Source organism: Phoca vitulina, unplaced genomic scaffold, assembly GCF_004348235.1.
Source record: "Phoca vitulina isolate PV1807 unplaced genomic scaffold, GSC_HSeal_1.0 scaffold13, whole genome shotgun sequence".
In the NCBI taxonomy this organism is placed as follows: domain Eukaryota; kingdom Metazoa; phylum Chordata; class Mammalia; order Carnivora; family Phocidae; genus Phoca; species Phoca vitulina.
In genome coordinates this window covers 1,807,985-1,833,362 of record NW_022589716.1, presented here as the reverse complement: position 1 = coordinate 1,833,362, position 25,378 = coordinate 1,807,985, and the positions used below count along the sequence as shown (strand labels likewise).

At 50.0% G+C, this 25,378-nt stretch overlaps 2 protein-coding genes across 10 annotated transcripts in view; both read right to left on the bottom strand.

Moving 5' to 3' along the window:
• Positions 1-11,642, bottom strand: part of SIN3B (SIN3 transcription regulator family member B) — a 36,003-nt gene extending 24,361 nt beyond the window's left edge. The window contains exons 1-5 of the mRNA XM_032412337.1: positions 11,520-11,642; positions 11,168-11,274; positions 9,740-9,893; positions 3,274-3,474; positions 1,324-1,467 (exon numbers count right to left, since the gene is read on the bottom strand). Of these exons, the coding sequence (XP_032268228.1) occupies positions 1,324-1,467; positions 3,274-3,474; positions 9,740-9,893; positions 11,168-11,274; positions 11,520-11,642 (729 nt within the window). The remainder of the gene's footprint in view (positions 1-1,323; positions 1,468-3,273; positions 3,475-9,739; positions 9,894-11,167; positions 11,275-11,519) is intronic.
• A 9,262-nt stretch (positions 11,643-20,904) lies between these two features.
• Positions 20,905-25,378, bottom strand: part of NWD1 (NACHT and WD repeat domain containing 1) — a 60,947-nt gene continuing 56,473 nt past the window's right edge. For 8 of the 9 annotated variants that reach the window (XM_032412335.1, XM_032412327.1, XM_032412331.1 and 5 more), the window contains 2 exons: positions 24,643-24,748; positions 20,905-23,085 (listed from right to left, as the gene is read on the bottom strand). In XM_032412335.1, the coding sequence (XP_032268226.1) occupies positions 22,784-23,085; positions 24,643-24,748 (408 nt within the window). In that variant the 3' untranslated portion in view covers positions 20,905-22,783. The remainder of the gene's footprint in view (positions 23,086-24,642; positions 24,749-25,378) is intronic. The other variant, XM_032412332.1, reaches the window with a different exon arrangement.

Sequence of the window (25,378 nt, the reverse complement as noted above, 5' to 3'; positions counted from 1 at the left end):
AAATAAATAAAATCTTAAAAAAAAAAAAAAAAGAAAAAAACCAAATGGCCAATAGGCACACAAGATGCTCAATATCATTAGTCATCAAGGAAATGGAAACCAAAACCACAATGAGATACAACTTCACAATGACTAGACCATAATTTAACAAGAAAACGGAACACCAAGTGTTGGTGACAGTGTGAAGTACCCTGCTAGTGAGAAGAGATGGTACAGCTGCTGTGAAAAACAGTCTGGTAGTCCCTCAAAAAGTGAAACACAGAGTCACCATATGACTCAGCAATTCCACTCCTAGGTATAGACCCCAAAGAACTGAAAACAGGGACTCAAACAAATCCTCCTGCACGCATGTTCATAGCAGCATCATTCACAATCACCAAAAAGAAACAACCCAAATGTCCACTATCGGATGGCTGGATAAGCAAAATGTGGTCCATCCACACAACAGAGTATGACTCAGCCACAAAAAGGAATGAAATACCGACGCACACTATGATGTGAATGAACCTCAAAAACATCACGCTGAGCGAAAGCCAGACACTAAAGGCCACAGGGTGTAGGATCCCATGTATATGAAACGTGCAGAACAGGTCAATCTACAGAGACAGACGCAGATTTGTGGCTGCCAGGGGCTGGGGGAGGGGGAATGGGGAGTGACTGCCCATGGGGACGGGGTCTCCTCTGTGGTGATGAGAATGTTCTCGAACTAGACAGAAGAGCTGGTTGCAGAACACGGTGAATGTACCAAATGCCACTGAACTGTATACTTCAATGGTGTATTTAATGTTATGTGAATTTTAGTTCAATTTTTAAGGAAGTCTTACGTTCATAGAAAATACAATGAAAAGAAGATATGGAATGCGCAACCCAGCAGGCCTCAGGCTGTGACGGGAGGAACGAGGCTGATGGTGCAGGCTGCACCCCCAACCTCCCCAGCCCAGGCCCCTCCTCACCCTTCTCTGCCCTCCAACCCCCAGCCCACAGTCACTGCCAAGCCTCAGACTGCCCCCACCGGCCCCTTCCTACAGGGCACTGGTTACAAGCAGGGCTCCACAGCAGGATGCTCTCCACCTCCCGACCGGCCCTCACCCCCCGGGCACTGTTCTATAAGAGAGGCCCTGCTCAGGATCTGCTCCAGCAGGATGTGGAGGTGAGCCTGCACGGCGGCCTAGGGGTGTCTGCACGCTGTGTGGCTTCTGGGAGAACCCGGCGTGTCCCCGGGGGACAGATAAGCCCAGCCTGGTCTTCGGGGCTGCACTGAGAAACAGGGTCCCAGCTGAGAGGAAGGTGGCCCTCTGGCCAGGGTGGGCACCCCGTACTCACCAGGGACCGCTTGGCTTCAGGCAGGAACTGTCCAAACTCGGACAGCAGGTCCTCCTGGCCCCGGAAGAGGTTGGCCACCTCGGTAAACACCTCCTCCTCAGACATGCCGCGGAATGGCCGGCCCTTTGTGCTCAGCTGCTCCTTCTGCCGATTTTCAGGAAAGGGAAAATGAGTCGTTAGCCAAGGAACGAGGCACCCCAGGCTGTGACATTCAGGCATCCCACTGTGGAGGAGACAGAGGGACGACTCACGAAACAGAGAACCGGCTGGCAGAGCCCATGCCTACCACCACTGGGAGAAAGGAACCCAGTCCACCACCCTGTTAACAACTTGGGGTGCCCTGCATGCCTCTGTCCTCGTCCCACCCCACAACACAGCCTGAGCCCTGGCCAGGGATGGGGCTTACGTGGTAGTGTGGAGGGGATGTGGGCAGGGGCACAATCATGAAATGATCTGGCCTCAGTCCTTGCGTGTCCTCAACCAGAGGCTGGGCAAGTACAAGGTCAGGGACAAACCTATGGACAGGGGGCAGGGAGTGTGGGGCTGGCGCTGGGCCTTGGAAACAGGAAACAGGGTGACAAGGGAAGGAAAAGGACTACCAGGACAAGGGACCATTCCACCCAGAGTCAGAAAGACCCCAAGAGTTGAAGGAAGATGGCCTAATCCAGAGCTTAAAGCAACAAGATGAGGACCGAAGGGGACCCGGGTCAGGAGGGCAGGAACTCAGGATGGCCATTAGAAGCAACGCCGTCAACTTTACACCCGAGAAGGTGGCAGAGCTGGGGCCCTCCCAAAGCGCAGAGCTCCAGATTCCCACTCCGCGGTGTGAAGGGAAGCCCTTGCTGTCTGACCCCTCCCCTTCCTCAGGTCCCCTGAAGCTGGCTGGCTGCCCTGACCCCCGGGACTTTGCATGGGCTGTTCCCAGCACTGAGAAAGTCCACCCTTTGTCTATACTCATTTGCCTGGTGGTTCTGACTGATTTCTCAGGATTCAAGCTAACTCTGCCCTTCCTGACAGCCCCGCCCCAGCCCCCGGTCAGGGTTGGCAACTGTGAATCCAGACGCACTTCTCCATGTTTCCCTTTTTCCCCACCGCATCCCTCTCTAAGTCTCGTCCACCTCCAGACTGAACTCAGCAGCAGCCATTCATCTTTGCTGCCCCGCTGCCTGGCCCAGGGCCCACTTGTAATCCACTTGTGATCTGCATCAACAGAGCATAGCTGGGTTGTCAAAACACTAGCGAAGCCGTCTTAAAAAAGACCATCTTCTTAGGTTCTTTTTAAATCCCCGTACTGTGTGTTTCCTAGTACTCTTCCTTGGGATGCAGAGGTGCCTCAAGGAGCAAACTAAAATCCTAACAACTCCAACAGGTATCCGGATGCCCGTGTTCACAGCAGCACTATTCACAAGGGCCAGAAACATGGAAGCAACCCTGGTGCCCATCAATGGATGAACAGATAAACCCAAGTGGTGCAACCATGCCATGTTCTCCAACCTTGAAAAGGAAGGAAGTTCTGACCCAGGCTACAACATGGATGAACCCTGAGGACATCAGAGTGAGCGAAAGCCAGACACAAAAGGGCAAGTACTGTATAATCCCACTTATAGGAGGTCCCTCGAGTTGTCAAACTGACAGACAGGAAGTGGGATGGTGGGTGCCAGGGGCTGGGGGAGTTACTCCTTCAGGGGGACAGAATCTCGGTTTTGCATGATGAACAAGTTCTGGGGATGGATGGTGGGGAAGGCTGCACAACATGAATGTACTTAATGCCATGGAACTGGATACTTAAAAAGGGTTAAAATGGTAAGTTTTAGGTAAAAAGAAAAAAAGCACATCGGAATTGTACAGGGTTTCCTGAATTCAGACCAGAAAATACGACCGCCTCAGACGCACCCTGAGGAGTGGGATGGTACCACGAGCACCCACCCAGTGTGCCGGGGGGCCTCTTACCTGGTAAGTGTGCAGGATCTCCAGGAATGACCTGTAGATCTCTGGGTGGTCTAGAAAACGGGTCTTAATCTTGTTCACGTAGCTGATGGCGTTGTTGAACTCCACGGAATCCGACTCCAAGGGCACCTGCGGCTTGTCCTCCTTATACAGCATCTGTGGCTTGAAGTTCTCCGCACAGTCGCTGTGGTTGTGCGAATTCTCCTGACAACAGCACGACAGTGAGTTACTGGCAGGCCTGACCCCGCGAACAGACGTGAGAAACTCCAGACAGAGCCATGGTCTGTCTGAGACCAAGCAATACCCAGCACAGAGCCAAGGTTTTTAATGAGATGCAGGAGAACGTTCCTTGCGGGGGCCTGGAGGGAAGGAAGCGGTGGGCGGGCACGCACAGGCAGGTAATTCCTCCCTCACCACGCTGTGCGTCTGCACCGTCCTGGGTGAGTCTCACGAACCCACCTCCATCTGATCAAAGAGCATGGGAGTTTGATGGATACCCAACACCTTGAAAAATGAGCATACGGGAGAGATATATGACAAGTGGATTGTTTAATCCCCTCTGGAGTGGAGTTTGGGGCTGTGTTTACAAAAGAAGCGTTCCACACCTCCTGCCAGCCCATTTCAGCAAGACTGTTTTGAGGCGTGAAAGCACCTGCTGTCAGCGGTGCTGGGCAAGTGGGGACCCTGGAGGTAAGGGGGGCCCACCGCCCAGGTTGTCCAGGACCACAGGACTCTTGGTGCTAAGCCGGGGTTAAGTCACTTGAGAGAAGAGACAGGCCCTGACCGGTCATCATGCTTGCCCTCCATCTGTGAGCTTTTCTGTCCATACAAATAAAAATAGAAAACAGACACACACGTCCCTCCCCTGGGCACCCAGAATCCTGATTTTGGGTGGGACTGACCTACCCCCTGGAAGGAGGAGATGTTTATGTTTCTAAACTGAAATTTTATGCGTGGTTCTGATGATTCCCCACAAACCACGACTGAGATGTCAGGGGCGACCCCCCGGGCATCCTGCGGGTCCGATGCACACAGGGGCTGGTTCTCGAGCAGGTCTCGAACCCTCCAGTGCAGCTCCAGGCGTCTGTTAGAAGACACCTTCTCAGCAAGTCTTCCAGAACCACCCAGCGCCAAACCAAAATGTCTGTCTCCCAGCACTCTGAGCCCCTTTCTCGCTCGATTTTCCTCCGTGGCACATGTCACCTTCCGACACACACATCTTACTTATTTTATCGTCTGTCCACCCCTGACCAGATGGCAAACGCCCTGAGAGCAGACAGTCCACACTGTTCACCACCACAGCCCAAGTGCCTGAACAGTGCTTGGAACAGAATGGGCTCCACCCACTGTTGGGAATAATCAGATGACCAGAGGAAGGAACAAACAGCCCGGGGTTTCCATCCCCCTTGGCACGGGGCACCAACCGTGGACCTGAAGACTCCAGCGGGATGGGGGACGCTGGGCACAAAGCTGCAGAGCCATCACCGGGAAGGACGCGCCTGCTGGGCACGCTCGCTCTCACTGGGGTGGGGGTGCGCTACTCCGCTCGGGCGGCCGTAACTCCGCAGCCCGGGCGGCTCACACAACAGAAATGTTTCCTCACAGTCCTGGAGGCTGAAGCCCAAGATCACGGTTCAGCAGAGGTGGTATCTCCGGAGGCGTCTCGGCTCGTGGGTGGCCCACCTTCTCGCTGTGTCCTCACATGATCGTCCCTGTGTGGGGGTTGCTCCGCATGTCCAAATGTCCTCTCACAAGACACCAGTCAGATTGGATCAAGGGACACCCTAAGGGCCTCAGTTTACCGTAATTACCTCTGTAAAGGTCTCCAAAAACAGTCACATTCTGAGTACTGAGGATTAGGACTTCAACATATGAATTGGGGTGGGGTGGGGGTGGGGACACAATTCAGCCCAGACTGTGGGTGAGGGGCAACTCTAGAGAAGTCTGAGCTGAGACAAGCAGACACACAAAAGACCCAAAGCAGCCACAGTTCTAAATACCACCTCTCCCTGGCAGTGGGATGCACCCTAAGGCCCTCTGGGGGCTCTCTTGCTGATTACCACATTCCTTCCAGGTGTGCTGGCCTGGCAGTGGAAGGAGCTAGAAGGAGCCAGGGAGAGGCGGGGGAGGGAGCAGCCTGGGAGTGGAGATTTGCTTCAGAGGTGGCTGTGAGCTCGTCGGAACTCCCCACCACTCCCCGGAGGCATTTTCTAGCTCCGTGTACCCTTTCCCATGCCCTGGATGGAGGCGCGGGGACAAGATGGAGAACCCTCCTCAAGGCCAGGGCTTGGCAAAGAGGGCCAGACGGTAATGGTGCACCTGCTGAAGCCAACAGCCTGGCGGTTCCTCACTAAGTTAAACATAGTTACCACATGACCCGGCAATTCCACTTCTAGGTATCGACCCAAGAATCGCAAACAGATGTGCAAACGACCCAAATGTCTACCAAGCAGTAACGGATTAACACACGTGGCGCATCCCTACGATGGAATATTCTTCAACTGTAGGAAGGAATGCAGCTCTGACCCAGGCTACAATGAGGATGAACCTCGACACTGTAACGCTGGGCGCAGGAAGCCAGACAAGAGAAGTTACACGATGCCACTGAAACGAAATGTTCACAACAGGCAAATCTGCAGAGACAAAGTGGATTAGTGGTTGCCAGGGGCTGGTGGGAGAGGAGAACTGTGCGATATGGTTTCTTTCTGGGGTGATAAAATGTTCTGGAATGGGGGGAGGTGTTGTAAGATACTGTAAATATGCGTAAACCTGCCGAATTGTATACTTTAGTTACAAAAAGTGAATTTATGTTACTGTGAATACTGTCACAATTTAAAAACATTTTTTAACGTAATCTCTGGAAAATGTAAAAACCACTCTCCATACAAATACAAGCTGGCTTTGGATCCTGGGCCAACCCCTGCTCTAAACCTTCCGGAACAATCCAGTTTTTTCTCGTCTGTGCCTGCCCTGGGTGGCCTAATCCAGGCACAGTCAGGTACACTCCTAGACACCGAGCAGCAGCCCTGCACAGCCCCACCTGGGTATGTACGAGACACCTCATCAAACAGCACATTCCCCACGCAGAGCAGCACCCCTGCCGCCCCCACTGCTCCCAGGCCCCCCTCACCCTAGCACGTGCTGCCACCTTCACCCAGAGGCTGAGGCATCCTGGAATCTCCTTGGACTTCCCACTCTGACTCCCCGCCCCCGGTCCACATCACCGCCCACTCTGCCTGGATCACCAGGGGCCCCTCGCTGGCCCCCAGATCCTCTCCTGCCCCCCTAGAGTCCCCTTCTGTCACCACAGCCAGAGCCGCCTTCCTGGAACTCTCCACGGGTTCCCCATGCTCCTGACTCTCTCCCCCCACCCGCTTACCTCCCCACCTCGCAGGCTCCCTGGCTGTTTCTCAAGCACACCCACTCATTTTGCCACCTCAGGCCTTTAGACCCAGCCCAGGAAACCCCCGCCCAAGACACAGGCAGGGTTCCTGATCTCGCACACGGCCTCTGCCCACGGCCCCTCACGCCCTGCCCGGGCTTCACTCAGTGCAGCATTTCTCATCTGCCCACCTGTATCTCCCCAGTGCCCCGAGAGCAGACTCTGAATAAACCCCAGCGCCCGGCGCAGAGGTGGTGGTCGACACCTGCTCCGTGGGTGACTAAGACACAAATATGAGAGGCGACCCACTAGGGACTCACTGAACTTCCAGATGACCCTCCCCCCAGAGAGAGAACACGGGAGGCCTGCCTCTCAATGTAAAGGTGCCACTTACTGGACGAGCTAAAGGTTTAACCTTTACCTGTGTTCAAGCCGGCTGTTCGTCTAGCCGGCCCTAAAGGGGCTCCCAGGAGGCAGGGGCGGCTCTGAACGGAATCTGGGAGCTGAGATTCATCACCTTCCCACCAACACGAGGTGTCTTGCTCCTCCAACACGTGCCTGGCATGGCCCCGGGACAGGGACACAGTCGTGAACCAGACAGACAAGGGTCCTGCCTGATCTGGACTCAGTCTGCCAGGCAAGGCAGACCAAGACACGTTAGATTTCTAATTTCAAACCCTGGCTCTGCAATTTTACAATATATAAAAGGGGTGGCATGCGTATAACCCAGGGGTGGGAGTAGAGGACTCTCTGGGGAGGGATGCTACAACCGAGGCCCGACGACCAGCTCCAACATGCTGCTGACTCAGGAGGCTGTAGCCCCAGCAAGGTGACCTTCTTCCCACCATGCTTTCCGGGCCTGTCTGCCTGTCTTCCTCTTAGACTTGTGTTCTCAGTGAGGCTGATTCTGTCACCCAGGGGGCACGTAGCGACACGTGGAGCTACTTCTAGGTTGTCACATGGTGGAGGGTAGAGGCCGGGGATGCTGCTCAGTCCCGTAGAGTGGATAGGACAGCCTGCTCCAGATAAGAACAATCTGGTCCCAAGGGCAATTGGGCCAAGGCTGAGAAACCTGCACCAAGGGCTCCCCACAGCCTGGGACTCCCCCGTTTTCTCTTCCTCAGCACCTCAGAGCTACTCCCTCCCTGCCTGGAATTGACAGGACTCACGAGATGAGAAATGACAAAAAAATGAAGGTGCTCCTTCAAAACACGAAAGCTAGAAAAACCAGTAAAACAAAAAAAAATCACCGGGGTGTGGCACGTAGGGAGCCCTGAGAAGTTCTCCGGCTTCCGTGGCCTCTCAAAGGACTCCAGGACACCAAGAGGCCGTCTCGCCTATGCTTGGCAGGAAGGAGCTCTGAAAAGCAGGGCAGGAAACCCGGCAGGTCAATCGATGTGGACAGAAATGGAGTGGGCAGCGGAAGAAGGGGGGCCCTAGATGTCGTGGCTTTGGGGCTTTAGCAAGACCATAAAGCTGGGTTAAATAGTAGCTGTGAAGGCAGGGGGAGACAGGGCTGGTCCAGTCTCGCTGGGTCCACAGCACCTCTCCATGGAGTGAGCACAACAGCAGGGGCCTTCTGGCTACTGCCCAGAAGGGCCACCTCCTAATGCAACCACGGTGAGGTTCGCATGGAGATCCAGCCCCGCAAGCCGAGTTACTCCAACAGTCGGGGATTGAGAAAGGCGATTTTCGTAATTGAGGTCTCCGACCTCGGCTCTTTCTTAGGGAGTGATGGTCACGACACACCCGTGTTCAGACTCGTCCAAGTGCTCCCCTGCGCACCGCTGCAAATGAGCCTGCTTTTCTTCCCAGCCTCGACTGTTGCGCAGATGAATCCCGCTAAGGCTTGTGATCGTCTGGAGCAACGAGCCCTACATCTGGATTGAGCTCCATTTGTAAATGTGAAATGGAAGAAGCTCTTTGGAGTTCAGTGGCCACATGCTTCCGGGTTCCTTTTCCCAAAACGGAGACGCTCTCCTTGGCTTTAATAAGGCAACATGCTGGTGGTGGAGCTTGCCTTGCATAGAAAGAAGGCAGAATTTACATGGGGGTCCCTCTCAGAGAGGGAGGTCACTGTCACACTGCCTCTGGCTGTTCTTCCAAATCTGACTCCTGCATTGATACGAAACTGCAATCTCTGTCATCGGAGGCGGAACCGAAAGAACGCTTTCCGGGGTAGATTTTTATATTCCCCCGCTAAAACCCAAAGCCCTGGGGCAGAGACAGAAGAGGCTTAAAGAGCTGGTTCACGGAGATCAGGGGTTCTTGACGGGGGAGCGATGTGGCTCCCAGGAGTCATCTGGCAATGTCTGGGGATGTTTCAGCTGTCGCCTGTCGCCAAGGGGTGAGGGCCTTGTGGGCGGAGTCAGGGATGCTGCTAAACATCTCCAGATGCACTGGAGGGTCCCCCGCAGCACAGCATTACGGCAATGGGGCCAAGGTGGAGGAAAGGCAATGGCTACTTTATAAGAGTAAAGCTCACATAGACTTTCACTTTCTCAGGGGCTCTGGTGGGCTCGGGTAAGAAGGGACCACAGAGACAGAGGCGGCAAGCCACCACCCGAGACAGAAGGAACCAAAGCCACAAGCCTAAGCTGAGCCAATGACCCTGGTGGCAATGAAATGCGGCCCAGCAACAACAAAATGGCTATTCCTACACACATCTCAACTGCTTTATTTTGTGGCTGGCACCTGGGACGATCAGAGAGACCCCATGCCTGAGTACAAGTGCGCCTGCCCTGTGTGCTCACGGGGAGAGCCTCAGAGTAATAAGAGCCTGGTGCTGGTGGGTGGTTATTTTGACAGGACATAGAACTGTTAAGAGAATGCCCCTGACACAACCAACCACATCCACTCTTGATCTGAATCCTCCAAATGGATCGATGTGGGATAAAGAGGCTGGCTGGGTAGGGATTTTGATCTATTTTGACCTGTGCTAGAAGGGAGCAGAGTGTCTAGAAAAAGACTGGATCTTGACTGGCTTTCCGCAACAAGATGCACAAGACGGGCTGCCTGACCTGGGTACCTGAGTACCAGGGCGCGCCGCGTTAGGGCCAGATCACTCGGAACACCAGAGCAGCATACCTGGCTGGACAGAGGCGACTGTATGTTTAACTTGCCGTTCTTGGGAATGTCTATTCTGTACCCGAGGGGAAGGAAAGCGTTGAATCCAACAATGAGGTCAGGGTGTTCGTGGAAGAGCTGCGACACGCGTCGGATGACTCCAGGCGTATCGATGCTGGAAGAAAAAAGATCGAGAGTGGGCAGAAGTGTCCTGGGGAGCACATGGAAAGCGAAACCTACTCCCAACTCGCTTGACAGGGCCACCTAATGAGCTTCTCGAAGGACAACGAAGCACCCTGCAACGTGACCAGTGTGATTCAGCCAACGTGTTACGTGTCATCTACTTCCACGGCAGCCAGGCTCGGGCTCCCTGTGCCCTGCTAGCGAGAACCACAGGATATTTGCATGGCACAGCTCCCCTAAACACTCCAAGCACACACACGCTCGGTTCTGAAAATGTCAGGAGAGCCAAGTGAAAGTCCGGGACTCGAAGCAGTGGCAGGAAGCCACAGCCCTCTAAGCAATGTGATGAACCATGACACGGGTGTTGGTCCCAGCAAGGGATGGCAAGGCATGAATACCAAAGGCCCTGCAAGTATGAGTTGCACAATGCCAGGGGTCTCCCTCATGGCTGGTGGGGGGGGCCCTTCAAGGCTTTAGCTTGTCTCTCCTGGAAGGAAACCAGGCCAGCCCTGCCACATTTCCTCAGAAGGCGTAAGCAGCCTGGTGGAGATGTGACCACCGAGAATCTAAGAGTCAGAGTGCCCACGTTCTAGTCCTGACTGCCCCTAAGGTTGGTCTAGGCAAGCCCCTGGCCCACTCTAAGCCTAAGTGAGCCTCCTGCTGGAGGATGGCATGATCTCCAGGTCCTCCATCTAGCTCTAACCCTCCTGTGTGCCTACAAAATCAGCCAATGTGTTTTAAACCCTTTCTATGTGCCAGGCCCCTTACAAAGCATTTTATGCGCATTTACTGTCCAACAGGCCTGGGACTAGGGTGCCACTGACGGGTGAGGCACTCACCTTGGTGACAAGATTTAAGGGGGAGAGGGCGCCAAAACATTCAATAATCAAGGCAAATAACATTTTAATGTAGTGCTTAAAAACATTAAAATTAATTTAAAAAAAATCCTTGGTGAACAAAATTCATTTAAAAATCATTTTGAGTAAAGACAGGACCGGACTCTCCCGCTTGCAGACTTCGCTCTCTTGCTCTCTCCTCACCCCATCCCTGCTCTCCTTCCAGGAATCCCCACAACAGCTCCACGGGGGGGGGGGTACTCTCCACTCCCGTTTTTTAGAAGGAACTGAGGCTCTGAGAGGTTCCACGACCTGCGCAAGGTCACCCGACTGGGGCGGAGAGGCAGCCGGGATGGGGAGTTCCCACCCCGCTCAGCCGGATCGCGGCCCAGGACGGACCCCCCGGGGTGGGGAGGGGTCCCGCGGGTACCTCTGGCTTTTGAACTCCTTCATGATCTCCAGGAAGCCGTTGTAGGTGGCAGGGTCGCTGCCGAAGCGGATCTTCACCTGGTCCAGGTAGGTGAGGGCGTCCTCCACCTGCGGGGAGGTGGAGGGTCCTGGTGGGCGGGGGTCGGCGGAGGAGGGGACGGAAGACAAGGGACCCTGGAGGGGAGGGGGACGGGCCGAGCCTCCGAGGAGCCGAGGTAGGGGGTCAAGGGACTGGGGTCCGGGGCCGTGAGGAGTGGAGGCCGAGGCGGGGCCGGGTGGGGCCCGGGCGAGGGGCTTCGGCCCGCGGGTGCCGGACGACAGGGTTCCCGAAAGAAGGTGGGGGCAGCACTCACGTGCACCGGCAGCTTCTCGTGACCCGCGGAGCCCGAGCGACCCCAGCGGGCGCCGCTCAGCCCCCGGCCCGCGGGGCCCCCGCCGCCGCCGCCGCTGCCGCCGCCGCCGCCAGCGTGCGCCATGTTGGAACTCGGAGCCGCGGTCCGCCCCGCCCCCGCCCGAGGACCGGCCGCGCATGCGCAGGCTCCGCCCCGGAGGGGGCGGTGCTTGATGATGTGAGGGGCGTGGCTCCTTGAAGGACTTGCTCCGGGTTCTTACTCCAAAATCGAAATGCTAAGCAATGCCTTATATAGTGCGAACGAGCAAACCGAGACCTGCCGTTTGCTTTTGTCCGGCTCCACCAGCGAATTCATAAGGGTCTTCACATTTTTTAAAGTTGGAAAATTTTCCCCAAAAAGAAGACTATTTTGTGACACGTGAAATTTCTGAAATTCAAATTTCAGTGTCTGTAAAATAAAATTCTATTGGAACCCAGGCACACCCACTCGTGTACCCATCATCTGTGGCTACTTTCGTGCTACAACAGCAAGGTGAGTAGCTGTGGCAGATCCTAAGATGTGCAGACCCTGATATATTTACTAAAAAATATTTGTGGACCCCTGCTTTATAGGGTTGATGTGACAATGGGCCAAGAGCACTAGCACCACAGGGGGCCTTTCGAAGTGCATTTTTGCTAACTGGCTGTTGACTTAGTTCCCCTTCTCTCTTCACTTCCCTAACCCTGATCGCATCATTTCCCCAGTGGACCAGTTCAGGAGCCTCTTAAGAAGAAAAATTATTAAATTTCTCTAATACTTGCCCATCGACAAGTCCTTGAAACGGGCAGAGTGACCTTTCTCTAGGGACTCAACTGCCTTAGTGTTAATACTTTGTTAAGGGCAAAAAGCAATCTTAGCCCGACCCCCAGAATCGTGTAAGTCTACTTTAACATATAAAAATTCCGTTGGAAACTTCCTTTATCTCTACCCCCCAAGATATATGTTGGCTGTCATCCCCCAAGCATATGACCCACCGATATACATCTGAAGGGTCTCATGACTCAGGTTTTATTAGATGTAATAAATGACTTCCCCAGCAATAGCTAGCCCCCTCAAGGTCCTGGAAACCTTGCTTCCAAAATTCCTTGGAGACTTACACTATGCCTAATCCCCTCCCAAACTGGAAGTATATAATCAACCACTCCTCATGACCCGGGGGCAGCTCTTTCTGCCTATGGGTCCTACCCCATGCTTTAATAAAACCACCTTTTTGCACCAAAGACGTCTCAAGAATTCTTTCTTGGCCGTTAGCTTCGAACCCTAACGTCTTTCCTACGTCAGCAAGAACCTGGCCCTTACAAACCTTTTCTTGCAGAATTTTCCACCCACCCTCTCTGCCTGCCCAGCCATGCTGCTTCCTGGCCCCATGCATCAGCACATACCATTTCCCTGGTCAGAAGCCCTGTCCTATCTCTTCATTACCCAGAAAACACCTATGCATTCTTCAAAACACAACCTAACTGATCCCTCCTCTGCCTTCCCACCATCCCCTATACATCACCTTATTTTTATGCTTCAACTCTAACACAAATCCCTGCCATAGAGCCATGTCCCTGAACATGTAGCAAATGAATGAACATTCAAGCAATGACCAAATATGTGAGAAAGTGCAGGAAAGCTAAGAATACCTTGGCAGGGAGTGCATCATTTGCCAAGCTCCATGTCAGGATTGGAATGGTGAACAAATCAGGCAAGACTTATGCGCTCATAGAGGTTTCAGTGTTTCCAGAAAGATGGGGATCAAATAATCACACACACAAAAATGCAGTTTGAACTGTAAAAGAAAAGGTGCAAGTGTTAACACTTACTATGTTCCAGTTAACTGTGGCTGAGTACCAAACCACCCCAAGATTTAGAGGATTAAAATGGCAACATTTATTTGCTCTGCAATCTGCAATTTGGGCAGCTGGGCAGGGACAGCTCATCGCTGGCCCCTCAGTGTCCACTGGGTGGTTGGAAGGCTGGGGCTGGAATCTTCGGAGGGTTTACTCACTCACACGTCTGTCAGTTGCTGTGGCTGTAGGTGGAAACCTGATCCCAGGACCACCTACCTGAGGGCTCCGCATGCAGTCCTGAAGCAGGAGAGCGAGGTTCTTGTCTCACAGAGTCGAAGAATGAATCTCGTGGACAAAGGAGAGTGAGCAAAGCAATCGAGTTTTATTAAGCAAAGGTACAGAAAAAGCTCTCAGGAATGAGATAGGGTTGCCAATGAGGGCTTTTCATCTCTGGCCTTTTATTAGGACTTTACATCTGGAACTAGACATGACACTTATACATTGTGTGAGAATCTTTGTTTATTGTGACATCTGTGATCTATAGATATGTTTTGCTATGTCTGGTTAATCTTTATAGTTAACTTCTCCTTTGAGACCTGATCCTTTTTGTGGTTAATTTCTATTTTCTGTGGTTACAGTGTAATTACTAGAAAAACATGTTACCCCTAGCAGTTGGGACAGGGGTTCTGGTTTTTGTTCCCTACCTCTATTTTTGTTCTGTCCCTGTATCTGGATACCTGAAATACCCTCCCAGCCTAGTTGGGGCCCCTGTTCTTTCCCTACCTGAAGTCCCTCCCTATTCAGCCTGAGCATTGTGGCAGCTGGGTTCTAAGAACGATTGTCCTGAGAGGAGCTGGATCCCTGTTCTGATCCAGCCTCAGAAGTCACACAGAATCATTTCCATGGTAGTCTTTCCACAGTGGCTGTTACAAAGTCCCTCCCGAATTCAGGGCATCTGGGTGGCACAGTTGGTTAAGGGTCCAATTCTTGGTTTTGACTCAGGTCATGATCTCAGGGTCTCACGTTAAGCTCCACACTCAGCATGCAGTTTACTTGAGATCCTCTCTCCCTCTCCCTGCATCTCCTGCTTGTGCTCTCTCTCTCTCAAATAAATAAATCTTAAAAAAATAAAATAAAAAATAGTCCCTCCCAAGTTCAAAAGGAGGGCAAACAGACTCCAGAACCTGGGCAGTGACCAGGTTCTGGAATAGCATAGGGGACAGGAAATATTGCCATGACCATTTTTGGAAAATACCACCTGCCACCCTGGGGATTTAACCCAGGCTAGTAGGGGATGCGGAAGGGTTCCCGGAGGAGGTGGCATTCTAGATGAGTTCTAAAGGTTGTGTAGGCATTCATCATGAAAGTCAGATGGAACAGCTGTGCGAGGGCCCATCGATGGGAAGCAAGGTGGTTCATTTGAACTTAGAAAGCGCGAGAGACAGAGACGCCAGGATTGTGGGACTGCAGAAGAGTGGGGGGGGGGGCAGGAAGGTGCAGGATAAATGTGCCAAGGTCAGAAGAGGCAGACCACTCATCCTTATGGGAATGAGTTAAAAATGTTGGTCTTGGCACTTAGCACTGGTAAAAATCACGCATGGGTTTTCTGCGAGGAGCTGCTTGAGCAGCTTTGCATTTGGAAGCAAATGCCCTGGTTGCTCTGCAGGGAAGTGATTGGAGGGCGGCCAGGGAGGGTGTAGGGAGGCTGCTTCATCATTTAGAAGGCCGATGGTGGCTTAGGCCAGGAGCGGGGGCAGGGGAGGTGGAGAGAAGGAGGTGGAAGGGAGCGATACTCAGAAGGTGAGGCAGAGAGAATGTGGTGCTGGGTAGATGTGGGGGGTGAGCAGGAAGAAAGCTTCAAGGATTCATGGCTCCCAGCCCAGAAAGGGATTCAGCTCAGTTTCAGCACATTCCTGTATGAACCTCAGCTAAGGCGGCCTGAACCCCTTGAGGCCACCAGATGTCCGGACCGTCATTCTCACATCGGTGCCCTCCTGGCAATCTATTCGTCACTGTCCTGGAGGGCCAACTGTACGTGTGGGCTTTTGACACGCCGCGGGGTCCTCACTCATTGCCTCCCCGCCTCCAAGGAGTATGAGTCTATTCACATTTCAAGGATCACTTTTAGTTTTCCGTTCTTTTTACAGATCTCATGCGATCTGAGGAAGCCCTCATTCATTTGGAGAACAGGAAACCACAAGCCAGTTCTACCTTGGGTGTGTGTGCATGCCTGTGTGTGCGTACATTCAACATGTAGACAATAGTACACAAACATCTCTCACTTTTATTTTTATTTTTATTTTTTTAAAGATTTATTTATTTATTTATTTGACAGAGAGAGAGAGATAGCCAGAGCAGGAACACAAGCAGGGGGAGCGGGAGAGGGAGAAGCAGGCTTCCAACCCAATGTGGGGCTGATCCCAGAATCCTGGGATCATGACCTGAGCTGAAGGCAGACGCTTAACGACTGAGCCACCCAGGCGCCCTCTCACTTTTATTTTTATAAAGCATAAAAATGCTGAGTTTTTTTTCCTTTACTATTTTCATCTACACAGATGAAATTAAAAACCTTAAAGTTGACCGCTTAGATGGACCAACACACATTTCCCACCATTTCACAAACTTGATAGCATTATGGTAAAGTTCATAGGTAGGTCTTTCTTTGGACAGTATTCTGGCAAGGTTAAAAAGACAAGATCAAAAGATCCTACTTTGAACTGAGTCTTTCCAGATGGCAAGCATTATGACCAAAATCTCTAAAGTCCAGAATCACGTGTTGTGGCAGAGTTCTAAAGCAGGCCCCGAGATTCTCACCCTGGTGTGTGTACCCTGCCTAATCCCCCAACCTGGCGTATGGGCAGGACTGGTGAGTATAATGGATGTCACTTTTGCAACTAGGTTACAGCATGTGGCAAAGGTGAAGGGATTTTGCAAGTGGGTTTAAGGTCCCCTTGAGTTGATTTTGAGTTCACCGGAAGGAAGATTATTTTGGGTGGGCCTGACCTAATCAGGAACATCCTTTGAAAGACAATCTGGAGGTCAGAGCCTCGAAACAGCAGAGGTGGGATCCTGCCGGCCTTAAAAGAGGAACCCGCTGTGTCGTGCCTGCCTGTGGACAGAGGCAGCCTTTAGGAGCCGAGTTCCACAGTCTTGCAGCAATGAGGAGCTCAGTGCTGCCAACAACCTGAATGAGTGTGGATGAGGGCTGTGAGCCTCTCAATGAGATCCCAGCGCGGCTCGTGAGACCCCGAACAAAGAACCCAGCCATAGTTAGCCTGGACTCGCAACCCACAGAAACTGTGGGATCATACATGGCTGTTATATGCAGCTGCTAAGTGTGCGGTACTTTGTTGTGCAGCGATGTATAACTAATCTTTATGAAGTCATCTTGCCAAAAATGTTTACCTTGTGATTGTGATGTGTTAAAAAACAAAATTCAACTGAGTAAATTTAAAGATCAAATTTACTTTATTCAGTGATTCATGAATTGGGCAGTATCCTGTCTAGCAAACAGAAAAGAGCGCCAAGGAGCTGTAAAAAATGGAAGGATTTTATAGACAGAAGGGGGCAAGAAAAAACAGGTTATCTTATCTTTCTTTGGGGGACGAAGGGGGTCCATCAGGTGGATTACCTCACTAGTGCTGACCAGGAAATTCCAGACTGACTGGTTAAGATTCCAGTCCTGGGGCGCCTGGGTGGCTCAGTCGTTAAGCGTCTGCCTTCAGCTCAGGTCATGATCCCAGGGTCCTGGGATCAAGCCCCGCATCGGGCTCTCTGCTCGGCGGGAAGCCTGCTTCTCCCTCTTCCATTCCCCCCCTGCTTGTGTTCCCTCTCTCGCTGTCTCTCTCTCTCTCTCTCTCTGTCAAAATAAATAAATAAAATCTTTAAAAAAAAAAAAAAAGATTCCAGTCCTGGGAAAGGCTATTAAATTAGGTATTAAGTCTTGGTTTGTTGGGGCGCCTGGGTGGCTCAGTCGTTAAGCATCTGCCTTCGGCTCAGGACATGATCTTGGGGTCCTGGGATTGAGCCCCCCCATGGGGCTTCTTGCTCAGTGGAGAGTCTGCTTGTCCCTCTCCCTCTGCCCCTCCCCCCACTTGTGTGTGCGTGTGTGCACGTGCTCTCTCTCTCTCTCAAATAGATAAATAAAATATATATATATTTTTAAAGATCTTATTTATTTGAGAGAGAAAGTGACAGAGAGAGAGAGCACAAGCTGGGGGGAGGGACAGAGAGAGACGGAGAAGCAGATTCCCCACTGAGCAGGGAGCCTGATATGGGGCTCCATCCCAGGACCCCAGGACCATGACCCAAGCCCAAGGCAGACGCTTAACCATCTGAGCCACCCAGGCGCCCCTAGATAAATACAATCTTAAAAAAAAATCTGTTGGGACTCCTAGGTGGCTCAGTTGGTTAAGCATCTGCCTTCAGCTCAGGTCATGATCCCAGAGTCCTGGGATCGAGTGCCGCATCAGGCTCCCTGCTTCTCCCCCTCTGCCTGCCACTCCGCCTGCTTGTGCTTGCGCTCAATCGCTCTCTCTCTCTGGCAAATAAATAAATAAAATCTTTTTTTTTTAAAGATTTTATTTATTTATTTGAGAGAGAGAGCACATGAGGGGGGGAGGGTAAGAGGGAGAAGCAGACTCTCTGCTGAGGCAGGGAGCCCAGTGCGGGACTCGATCCAGGCACTCCAGGATCATGACCTGAGCCGAAAGCAGTCGCTTAACCAACTGAGCCACCCAGGCGCCCTATAAATAAAATCTTAAAAAAAAAAAGTTTCCTCCTGTCTTATCCTTCTTTTAAAAAAAAAAATCCGTTAAAGTTTTACCTTGAATCTAATCAAGCCTTAAGACCAGGATCAGCACACTTTTCTGTAAAGGGCCAGATTGGCTTTTGGAACCATACATTCCGTCACTAATGAAAGCTGCCATAGGCTATATGTAAATGAATGGGTGTTGCCATGTTCCAATAAAACTTTATTTACAAAAACAAGTGGCATGCCTGCTCTAGAATTTAAGAGACCAAACAAGGGGGCACCTGGGTGGCTCAGTCGTTAAGTGTCTGCCTTCGGCTCAGGTCATGATTCCAGGGTCCTCGAATTGAGTCCCGCATCGGGCTCCCCGCTCAGCGAGAAGCCTGCTTCTCCCTCTCCCTCTACTGCTCCCCCTGCTTGTGTTACTGCTCTTGCTATTTCTCTTTCTGTCAAATAAATAAATAAATAAAATCTTAAAAAAAAGAGAGAGAAAACCACGTGCAACACATGAACAAATCTTGATTAAGTCCTAGTTTGAAAAAAAAAACAGCTATAAAAGATGTTTTAGGGCTGATTAGGAAAATTAGGGATGCCTACTGATGGATATTAAATATTAAATAACAACTGTTCATTTTCAAAGGTGTGTGGTTATGTCCAAGAATAACTATTCCTGAAAAGATGTCTCCTGATGTATTTTGGCAGCAAAGGTGTCTTGACATCACCAGAGCAGAAATGAGGGTGAGGCAACTGAGGCAAGTTCACTCAGGTGCAGGGTCAGATCCCATCTTTAATTTAAAATGTTGATATTTTGTTTAACGTGCATTTTTTTTATCCATTTTGAGTTTTTTAAGAATAGTAATAAAATATTACTTACTTTGATTGCTAAGTTTTTTGGTGTGCCCTTAAACCTTGTGCCTGAGGGGCACCTGGGTGGCTCAGTTGGCTAGGCGTCCGACTCTTGATTTCAGCTCAGGTCATGATTGAGACGTGTTGGGCTCCACGCGGAGTGTGGAGCCTGCTTGGGATTTTCTCTCTTCCTCTGCCTCTCCCCCAATCCTTGTGCTCTCTCGCTGTCTCACTCAAAAGAAAAAAAAAGCTTTGTGCCTGAGATGAGACCCTCACTATCCTCACCCAGTCCTGGCCCTCACTTTGAAATGTCTTAGCAGAAGATTGACAGTGATAGGACAACTGTTCAGTCTTGATGGTGAACAAATGCATGTTCATTGTCCTCATATTGCAACTTGGCTGTAGGTCTGAACATTTTCATGTTGGGATAAGTGAATAAATAAAAAGTCTGTAGATTTTTATTTTTTTATTTTTTTTTTGTAGACTTTTAAAATAAAGTAAAATTTGAAACAAATAATGCAATATATGTTAAGAAAGAAAAAAAGAAGAAGAAGAATGTAGCAGGAGGGGAAGAATGAAGGGGGGGAAATCGGAGAGGGAGAAGAACCATGAGAGACGATGGACTCTGAAAAACAAACTGAGGGTTCTAGAGGGGAGGGGGGTGGGAGGATGGGTTAGCCTGGTGATGGGTATTGAGGAGGGCACGTTCTGCATGGAGCACTGGGTGTTATGCACAAACAATGAATCATGGAACACTATATCTAAAACTAATGATGTAATGTATGGGGATTAACATAACAATAAAAAAATTTTAAAAAAATAAAATAAAATAAAGTAAAATTTAAAAAATAAATTTAAACTTAAAACTTAAAAAAATAAACCCCAAACTTACAGATACAGAAAACAGATTGGTGGTTACCAGAGGCAGAGGATAGGGATGATGGGAAAAATGGGTGAAGGTGGTCAAAAGTTATAAGATAAATCCAGTTATAAGATAAGTAAGTCCTGGAGATGTCATGTCCAGCACGGTGACTGTGGTTTATGATACTGTAAGGTATATTTGAAAGTCTCTAAGAAAATAGATCTTAAAAGTTCTTATCACAAGGGGCACCTGACTGGCTCAGTGGGTGGAGCACGTGACTCTTATCGCAGGGAAGGTGAGTTCAAGCCCTACATTGTGTAGAGATTACTTAAATAAATAAATCTTAAAAAAAATAAATAAAATATTTTTTAAAAAATTCTCATCACAGGAAAAAAATTGTAACTGGTGCTGGATGTTAACTAGATTTATTGTGGTGATCATTTTGCAATATAGGCAAATATCAAATCATTATGTCATTTACCAGAAACTGATACAGCGTTATATGTTAATTATATCTCAATTTTATTTTATTTTATTTATTTATTTATTTATTTTTAAGATTTTATCTATTTATTTGAGTCAGAGAGAATGAGAGAGAGAGAGCACATGAGAGGGGGGAGGGTCAGAGGGAGAAGCAGGCTCCCTGCTGAACAGGGAGCCCGATGTGGGACTCGATCCAGGGACTCCAGGATCATGACCTGAGCCGAAGGCAGTCGCTTAACCAACTGAGCCACCCAGGCGCCCTATATCTCAATTTTAAAAAGTCTCTGGAATTTCGTATAAATTAATTCCTGCTGCAACTAGAGGGGTGTATATTCCAATCATCTTGGGACAATCCAGTTTTTTTCAGTTGTCAGGAGTAATCTTTTAAAGCCCCACCTTTTGCTCTCAAAAGTGTCCCAGTTGGGATGCTATGTTACATGGTCCTGTTTAGTGTAGGAGAGCAAGGTGGGGATTGCGATAACCTTGTTTTCATCCTGGCTCGGCCATGGCTGGAGGACCTCGGCTAAGTTACACCTCCTCAAAGCACAGCACTTGTCAAACATTCATAGCAACCCAACTCTTTCTCAAATGAGAGATCACTGCAAAAAACTCCAACAGAACAACAATTCAGAGTTGCATTTTATTAGTAAAATTTCTCTTCTATGTTCAAAGTAGTATTTACGTACAAGCAATGGATTCTCACTGAGGCTGTTGAGACGGGCACACACATTTTAAACTCCAAGTTGTAGCTGAAATCTTACTCTGTTACAACATCCACTTTATTTCTGCATTGGGCAAAGCCCCTGGTTCACAGAAAAGTGGTGGCAAAGAGTAGTTGGGCTCCCATCAAAATCTTAGTTAAATGAAGGAGAATCCCAAGTTAGTTATCTCCAACACCTTAAAACCTGCTGCCTCACCCAGCTGGCCATGCATTTTAAAATTCCAGTTTAAAATATTTTTTCGAAATGGAATTTGATGCTAACATCTGCAGAACTGCCAAAGCCCCCCTTGGAACCCTAGTTTGGGAAATGACTGAAGAAGACAGTCAGTAGGGTCACACCCAGCTTCAAAGTCTCTGTTTCTAAGGTTGCTTTTTCTGAAACTCTCTGGAATCCAACAAAGAGGAGAGGGAATAGCACCTTGAAGTTTGGACTTTCCTATCTTTATAGCAAAAGCCCCAGAAGCAAGTGGGGGCTTTTGGAAGGCTGCATGCAAAGAAGCAAGATCCATTTTAGTGGAACAGAAAGAATTCCTCTGTTGAACTTGGGGAGAGCAGAGATGGTCCAAAAGGTCAGCAAAGAGATGTCGGTAGGTTTTTTTGTCCACTTCCAAGAGCCTTCAGGTTTTGAGATAAAAGAGCATCTTTATCCTCAAAGTTTGGGAGCCAGGGAGTAGGGATGGAAGAACTACAACAGGTTTATTGTTTTCACGCTGGCTTGTGTCATGAAGTCAGCTCCCGATCTAGAGACACACAGGCTAAATGTGCCTGTGGATGTAAATTTGAACCAATCGACAACTTTTAAAAATGGGAACATTTTGCATAAAAGTCTGGGTTTCTGGCTTTGCTTACAACAATAGGAAGCTCTTGCTGTTTTTCCCCACGGCCATTCTGAGTTAGAGTCAGGGTGCCCATGCCCACCCTGGAGGGCAGAGCACGCATCCTCCACATGACCCATGGTCTCCATCATTCTCTGCTGCTCTCCGGTGCACGGCGATCATCTAGATTACTCGCTGGCCCCTGGGGGCATTGGAGTGTGCCACCTGTGGAATGGTCATGCTTCTGAGACTAAAAGTAGAGGGAGGTGGTCCAACAGGATGGGGACAGGATGTCTCCTGGCTCTCTTTTCCCAGAGCTCTTGCACCTCAGGCTTGTGAGCTTGAGCAAATCACAGCTACCTACCAAGGCTCAGTTTCCTTGTCTGCAAAATGGATGCAGAAACTCCTGCCCTCCCTGAAGTATAGGCTGTGACAAGGATCAGACAATAGCACCTGATGCTTTAAAATTATAAAGCTGTATGGTCCACATCTGTGGTTTGATCAGTCTCACATCCATCCATCCTCCCTTTGCCTTGTACCGCCCCTCCCCAGCTCCCCTCCTGGGATTAGCGTCTCCCATTCTCTGGCAACATGGGTGGGTGGTATTGACTCCATCCTCAGCCTTGGTGGGCACTGGGTCAGGCTGGCCAATCACAGCACCGCATTCTCCCAGAGACAGGTGCAGGAGCCCACAGGGGCCAACAGAATCAGGGCCAGCACTTTGATTCAGTCTGCTGGCAAGGGGAAGGTCTCTTTTCTACTGACCTTGGCTGTCATATTCCTAACCTGGGGGTAGCTAGTCTTTGACTGCAGCCAACAAGGAGAGAAGAATGGAAGGGTGGCGAGAAACAGGTTCTGAGTCATATAATCTGAGGCTTAGGGTCCAGATATACATCAACACATACATACTCTTTGCATCAGCCATATTGAATGGGTCTAACTCACTGGAGTCCCATGCCCCCATTGGCGGGTTCTACACTAGCAGGCAGATTTGTGAGCGTTTGTTTGATTTGCATTCATTTCCCTGGGTACTTGCTGATCTCAAGTCCTGGAGTGTTCCTGCAGCAGCTGCTAGCTCTTCTCTCTGTCTGGATTTGACCTTCCACACTGCCTTCTTGAAGTTCTTGAGAGGGTCCTGCTGTGACGTTCTTGACGAAGGGCACTGGAAACGCTGGCGGATGAGATAGCCGTGTCTAGTGGGGGCAACGAAGCCATTGGAAGTTGGGATGATCCTGTTCACCACAGCGTGGACAAACTGGACAGCCAGCAGGGTGCCTTTTGGGGGTGGAGGGCAGGGCACTAATGAGAAAATGGGGGCTACAGAGATCCAATCTCACCCATTGGAGAGTTGGCTGCATGGGGTCAAATCCTTCCTATGCCCCTTACTAGCTTATGCACAAATTCTAAACTCTTGCAGTCCCTCTTGCTTCATCTGCAATATGGGGATGACAACTAAACCCACCTGCAGAGGGGAATTCTAATATTTGAAGAGGTCACGTGTGTCAGGTGCTTTAGTATTGGTTTCAGCCCAGAGTGAGCTCAGTAAATATTATTTGTGGAGGAGGAGGAGGAAGAGAGGTTGTGAACCTGCCTGGGATGGGCTTGTAAGGCCACACTCCACAGATCTCAGCTTCTGAGCCATCTGTGATGTTTTGCCAGGCATCTTTGCCATGAAGTAGTAGACTACGATATATTTGATTGCATTGTATTTGATTACAGTGCATTAAATCTACCTGATCTTCATTCACTTACTTGCTTTGTGACCTTGGACAAATCTCTTAACCTCCCTGAACATCAGCTTCTTCACTTTGGCACCTACCCCCCTTCCAGTGTCATAAGGGGTCCTTTCTCTATAGGAGACCATGTAGGAGGGTGACAAAGGTGACCATGGGGACCAGGCAGACCAGCTGCGAACCACTGCCTACCAGTTACTCATTGTGTGACTTTAGGCAAGTCACCCCATTTCTCAGAGCCTCAATTTTTGCTTTGTAAGATGAGGTAGCTGTCAAGAGAATTAAATAGCTCAGTGACAGTACCCAGTACACAAGAAATGCTCACTGTCATTAATATGCCTTTAGGGTAGTACTGAGCAGACCAAGAGATGTGGGGTTTTCAAAGTGGTTGGTCTTAAGCAAGCTGCCCCTATCATTTACAGGCCCTGGGGCAAGAGAAGGAGTCAAGGCCCATATGCTATAAGGCACAATATGTAAATGTTGCAAATCTAGCTAATAAACTATTAAGTGAAATTTGCTCTATCCTCCTACACTGATGGATGTACCTTTGGAACCACCTGGAAGGTCATGTTTGGGTGGAGAATTGTCAGGCTTCTCAGTTCCATTATAGAATGTAATGGTGTGGGAGAGACAGTCCCCAGCTCTTTGCAGCTTGGTCCTCTTCTCTTCCCATACCTGGCTCTGTCTTGCATTTCTAGGGCCCCTCACATATGCATGCGAAATGCCTACCCAGCTCACACATCCAGACTCCATGCTCATCACACCATGGCCACCCCCCAAGTCTAGGGGTGCTCACAATAGGGGGCACAGTCCACCCTCAGAAGGATAAGCCTGGGGAAGAGGCCTGCCCAGGCCCTAAAGAGGGCACCATCCCAGGTGGGGAGAATGTTTTGGGGTTCCAGGTACCCAGAGCATGGGTCTAGAAGAGGAGAGGTAGCTCCAGGGGGGGCCTGTCCCCTTGACCTGCAGACACCTCTCTCTAAGCAGCTCCCCCCAGCTAGGGAAGGCCAGGGCAGGGCCCTCCAACATCCAGAGCCCAACACAAGGCCTCCTTCTCCAGATCTAAGCTCAGTCTTGCCCTCGAAGCAAAATGACTCACCGTCTAGCACACTCCAGACGATGATGGAGCGATCTTTCAAGCCCGCATACACATACTTGTCATCCATGGAGAAGCAGACACACTGGACTCCTCTACAGTAAGAATTCTGTAGAAAAAGACAGTGTGATCTGGAGTTCATACTGGGACACCCAGGAGATCCACCGCAAGGCATTTGTGTCAGAAGCCAGGCATGTAAGCCTCCCATGGGGATGGATCCAATGAAACCCTGAAGAGATGGGTATATTGCATCACCAAGATTCCCAGGACCAAAACATGTTTTCATAGGGATTGGACTGAGAGGTTTGCAGACAATTTGCACTGGAGAGCAGGAATTATGGGATTTAATATTCTAAGTGACCTCAGTTCTACAAGCATTAGCTATCATGGTCTTTAGTTAAAGGCTATATGCTAAATGCAGCACAGCATCCTAGATTGGATCCTAGACCAGGAAAAGGAAATTCACTGAGAAAAACATATGCTCCCAATGAAGTTGGTAGCTTAGTTAACAATCCTGTCCCCATGGTAATTTCTTAGTTTTGACAAATGTGCTCGAGTTACGTAAGATGTTAACATCAGGGAAGCTGGATGAGGAGGAGGTAGAGGGGAACCTCTGTACTATCTTCACGACTCCTTTGTAGATCTAAAATCATTCCAAACTTAAGTTCATTTATTTTTTTTTTTTTAAAGATTTTATTTATTTGACAGAGAGAGCACAAGCAGAGGGAGAGAGAGAGAA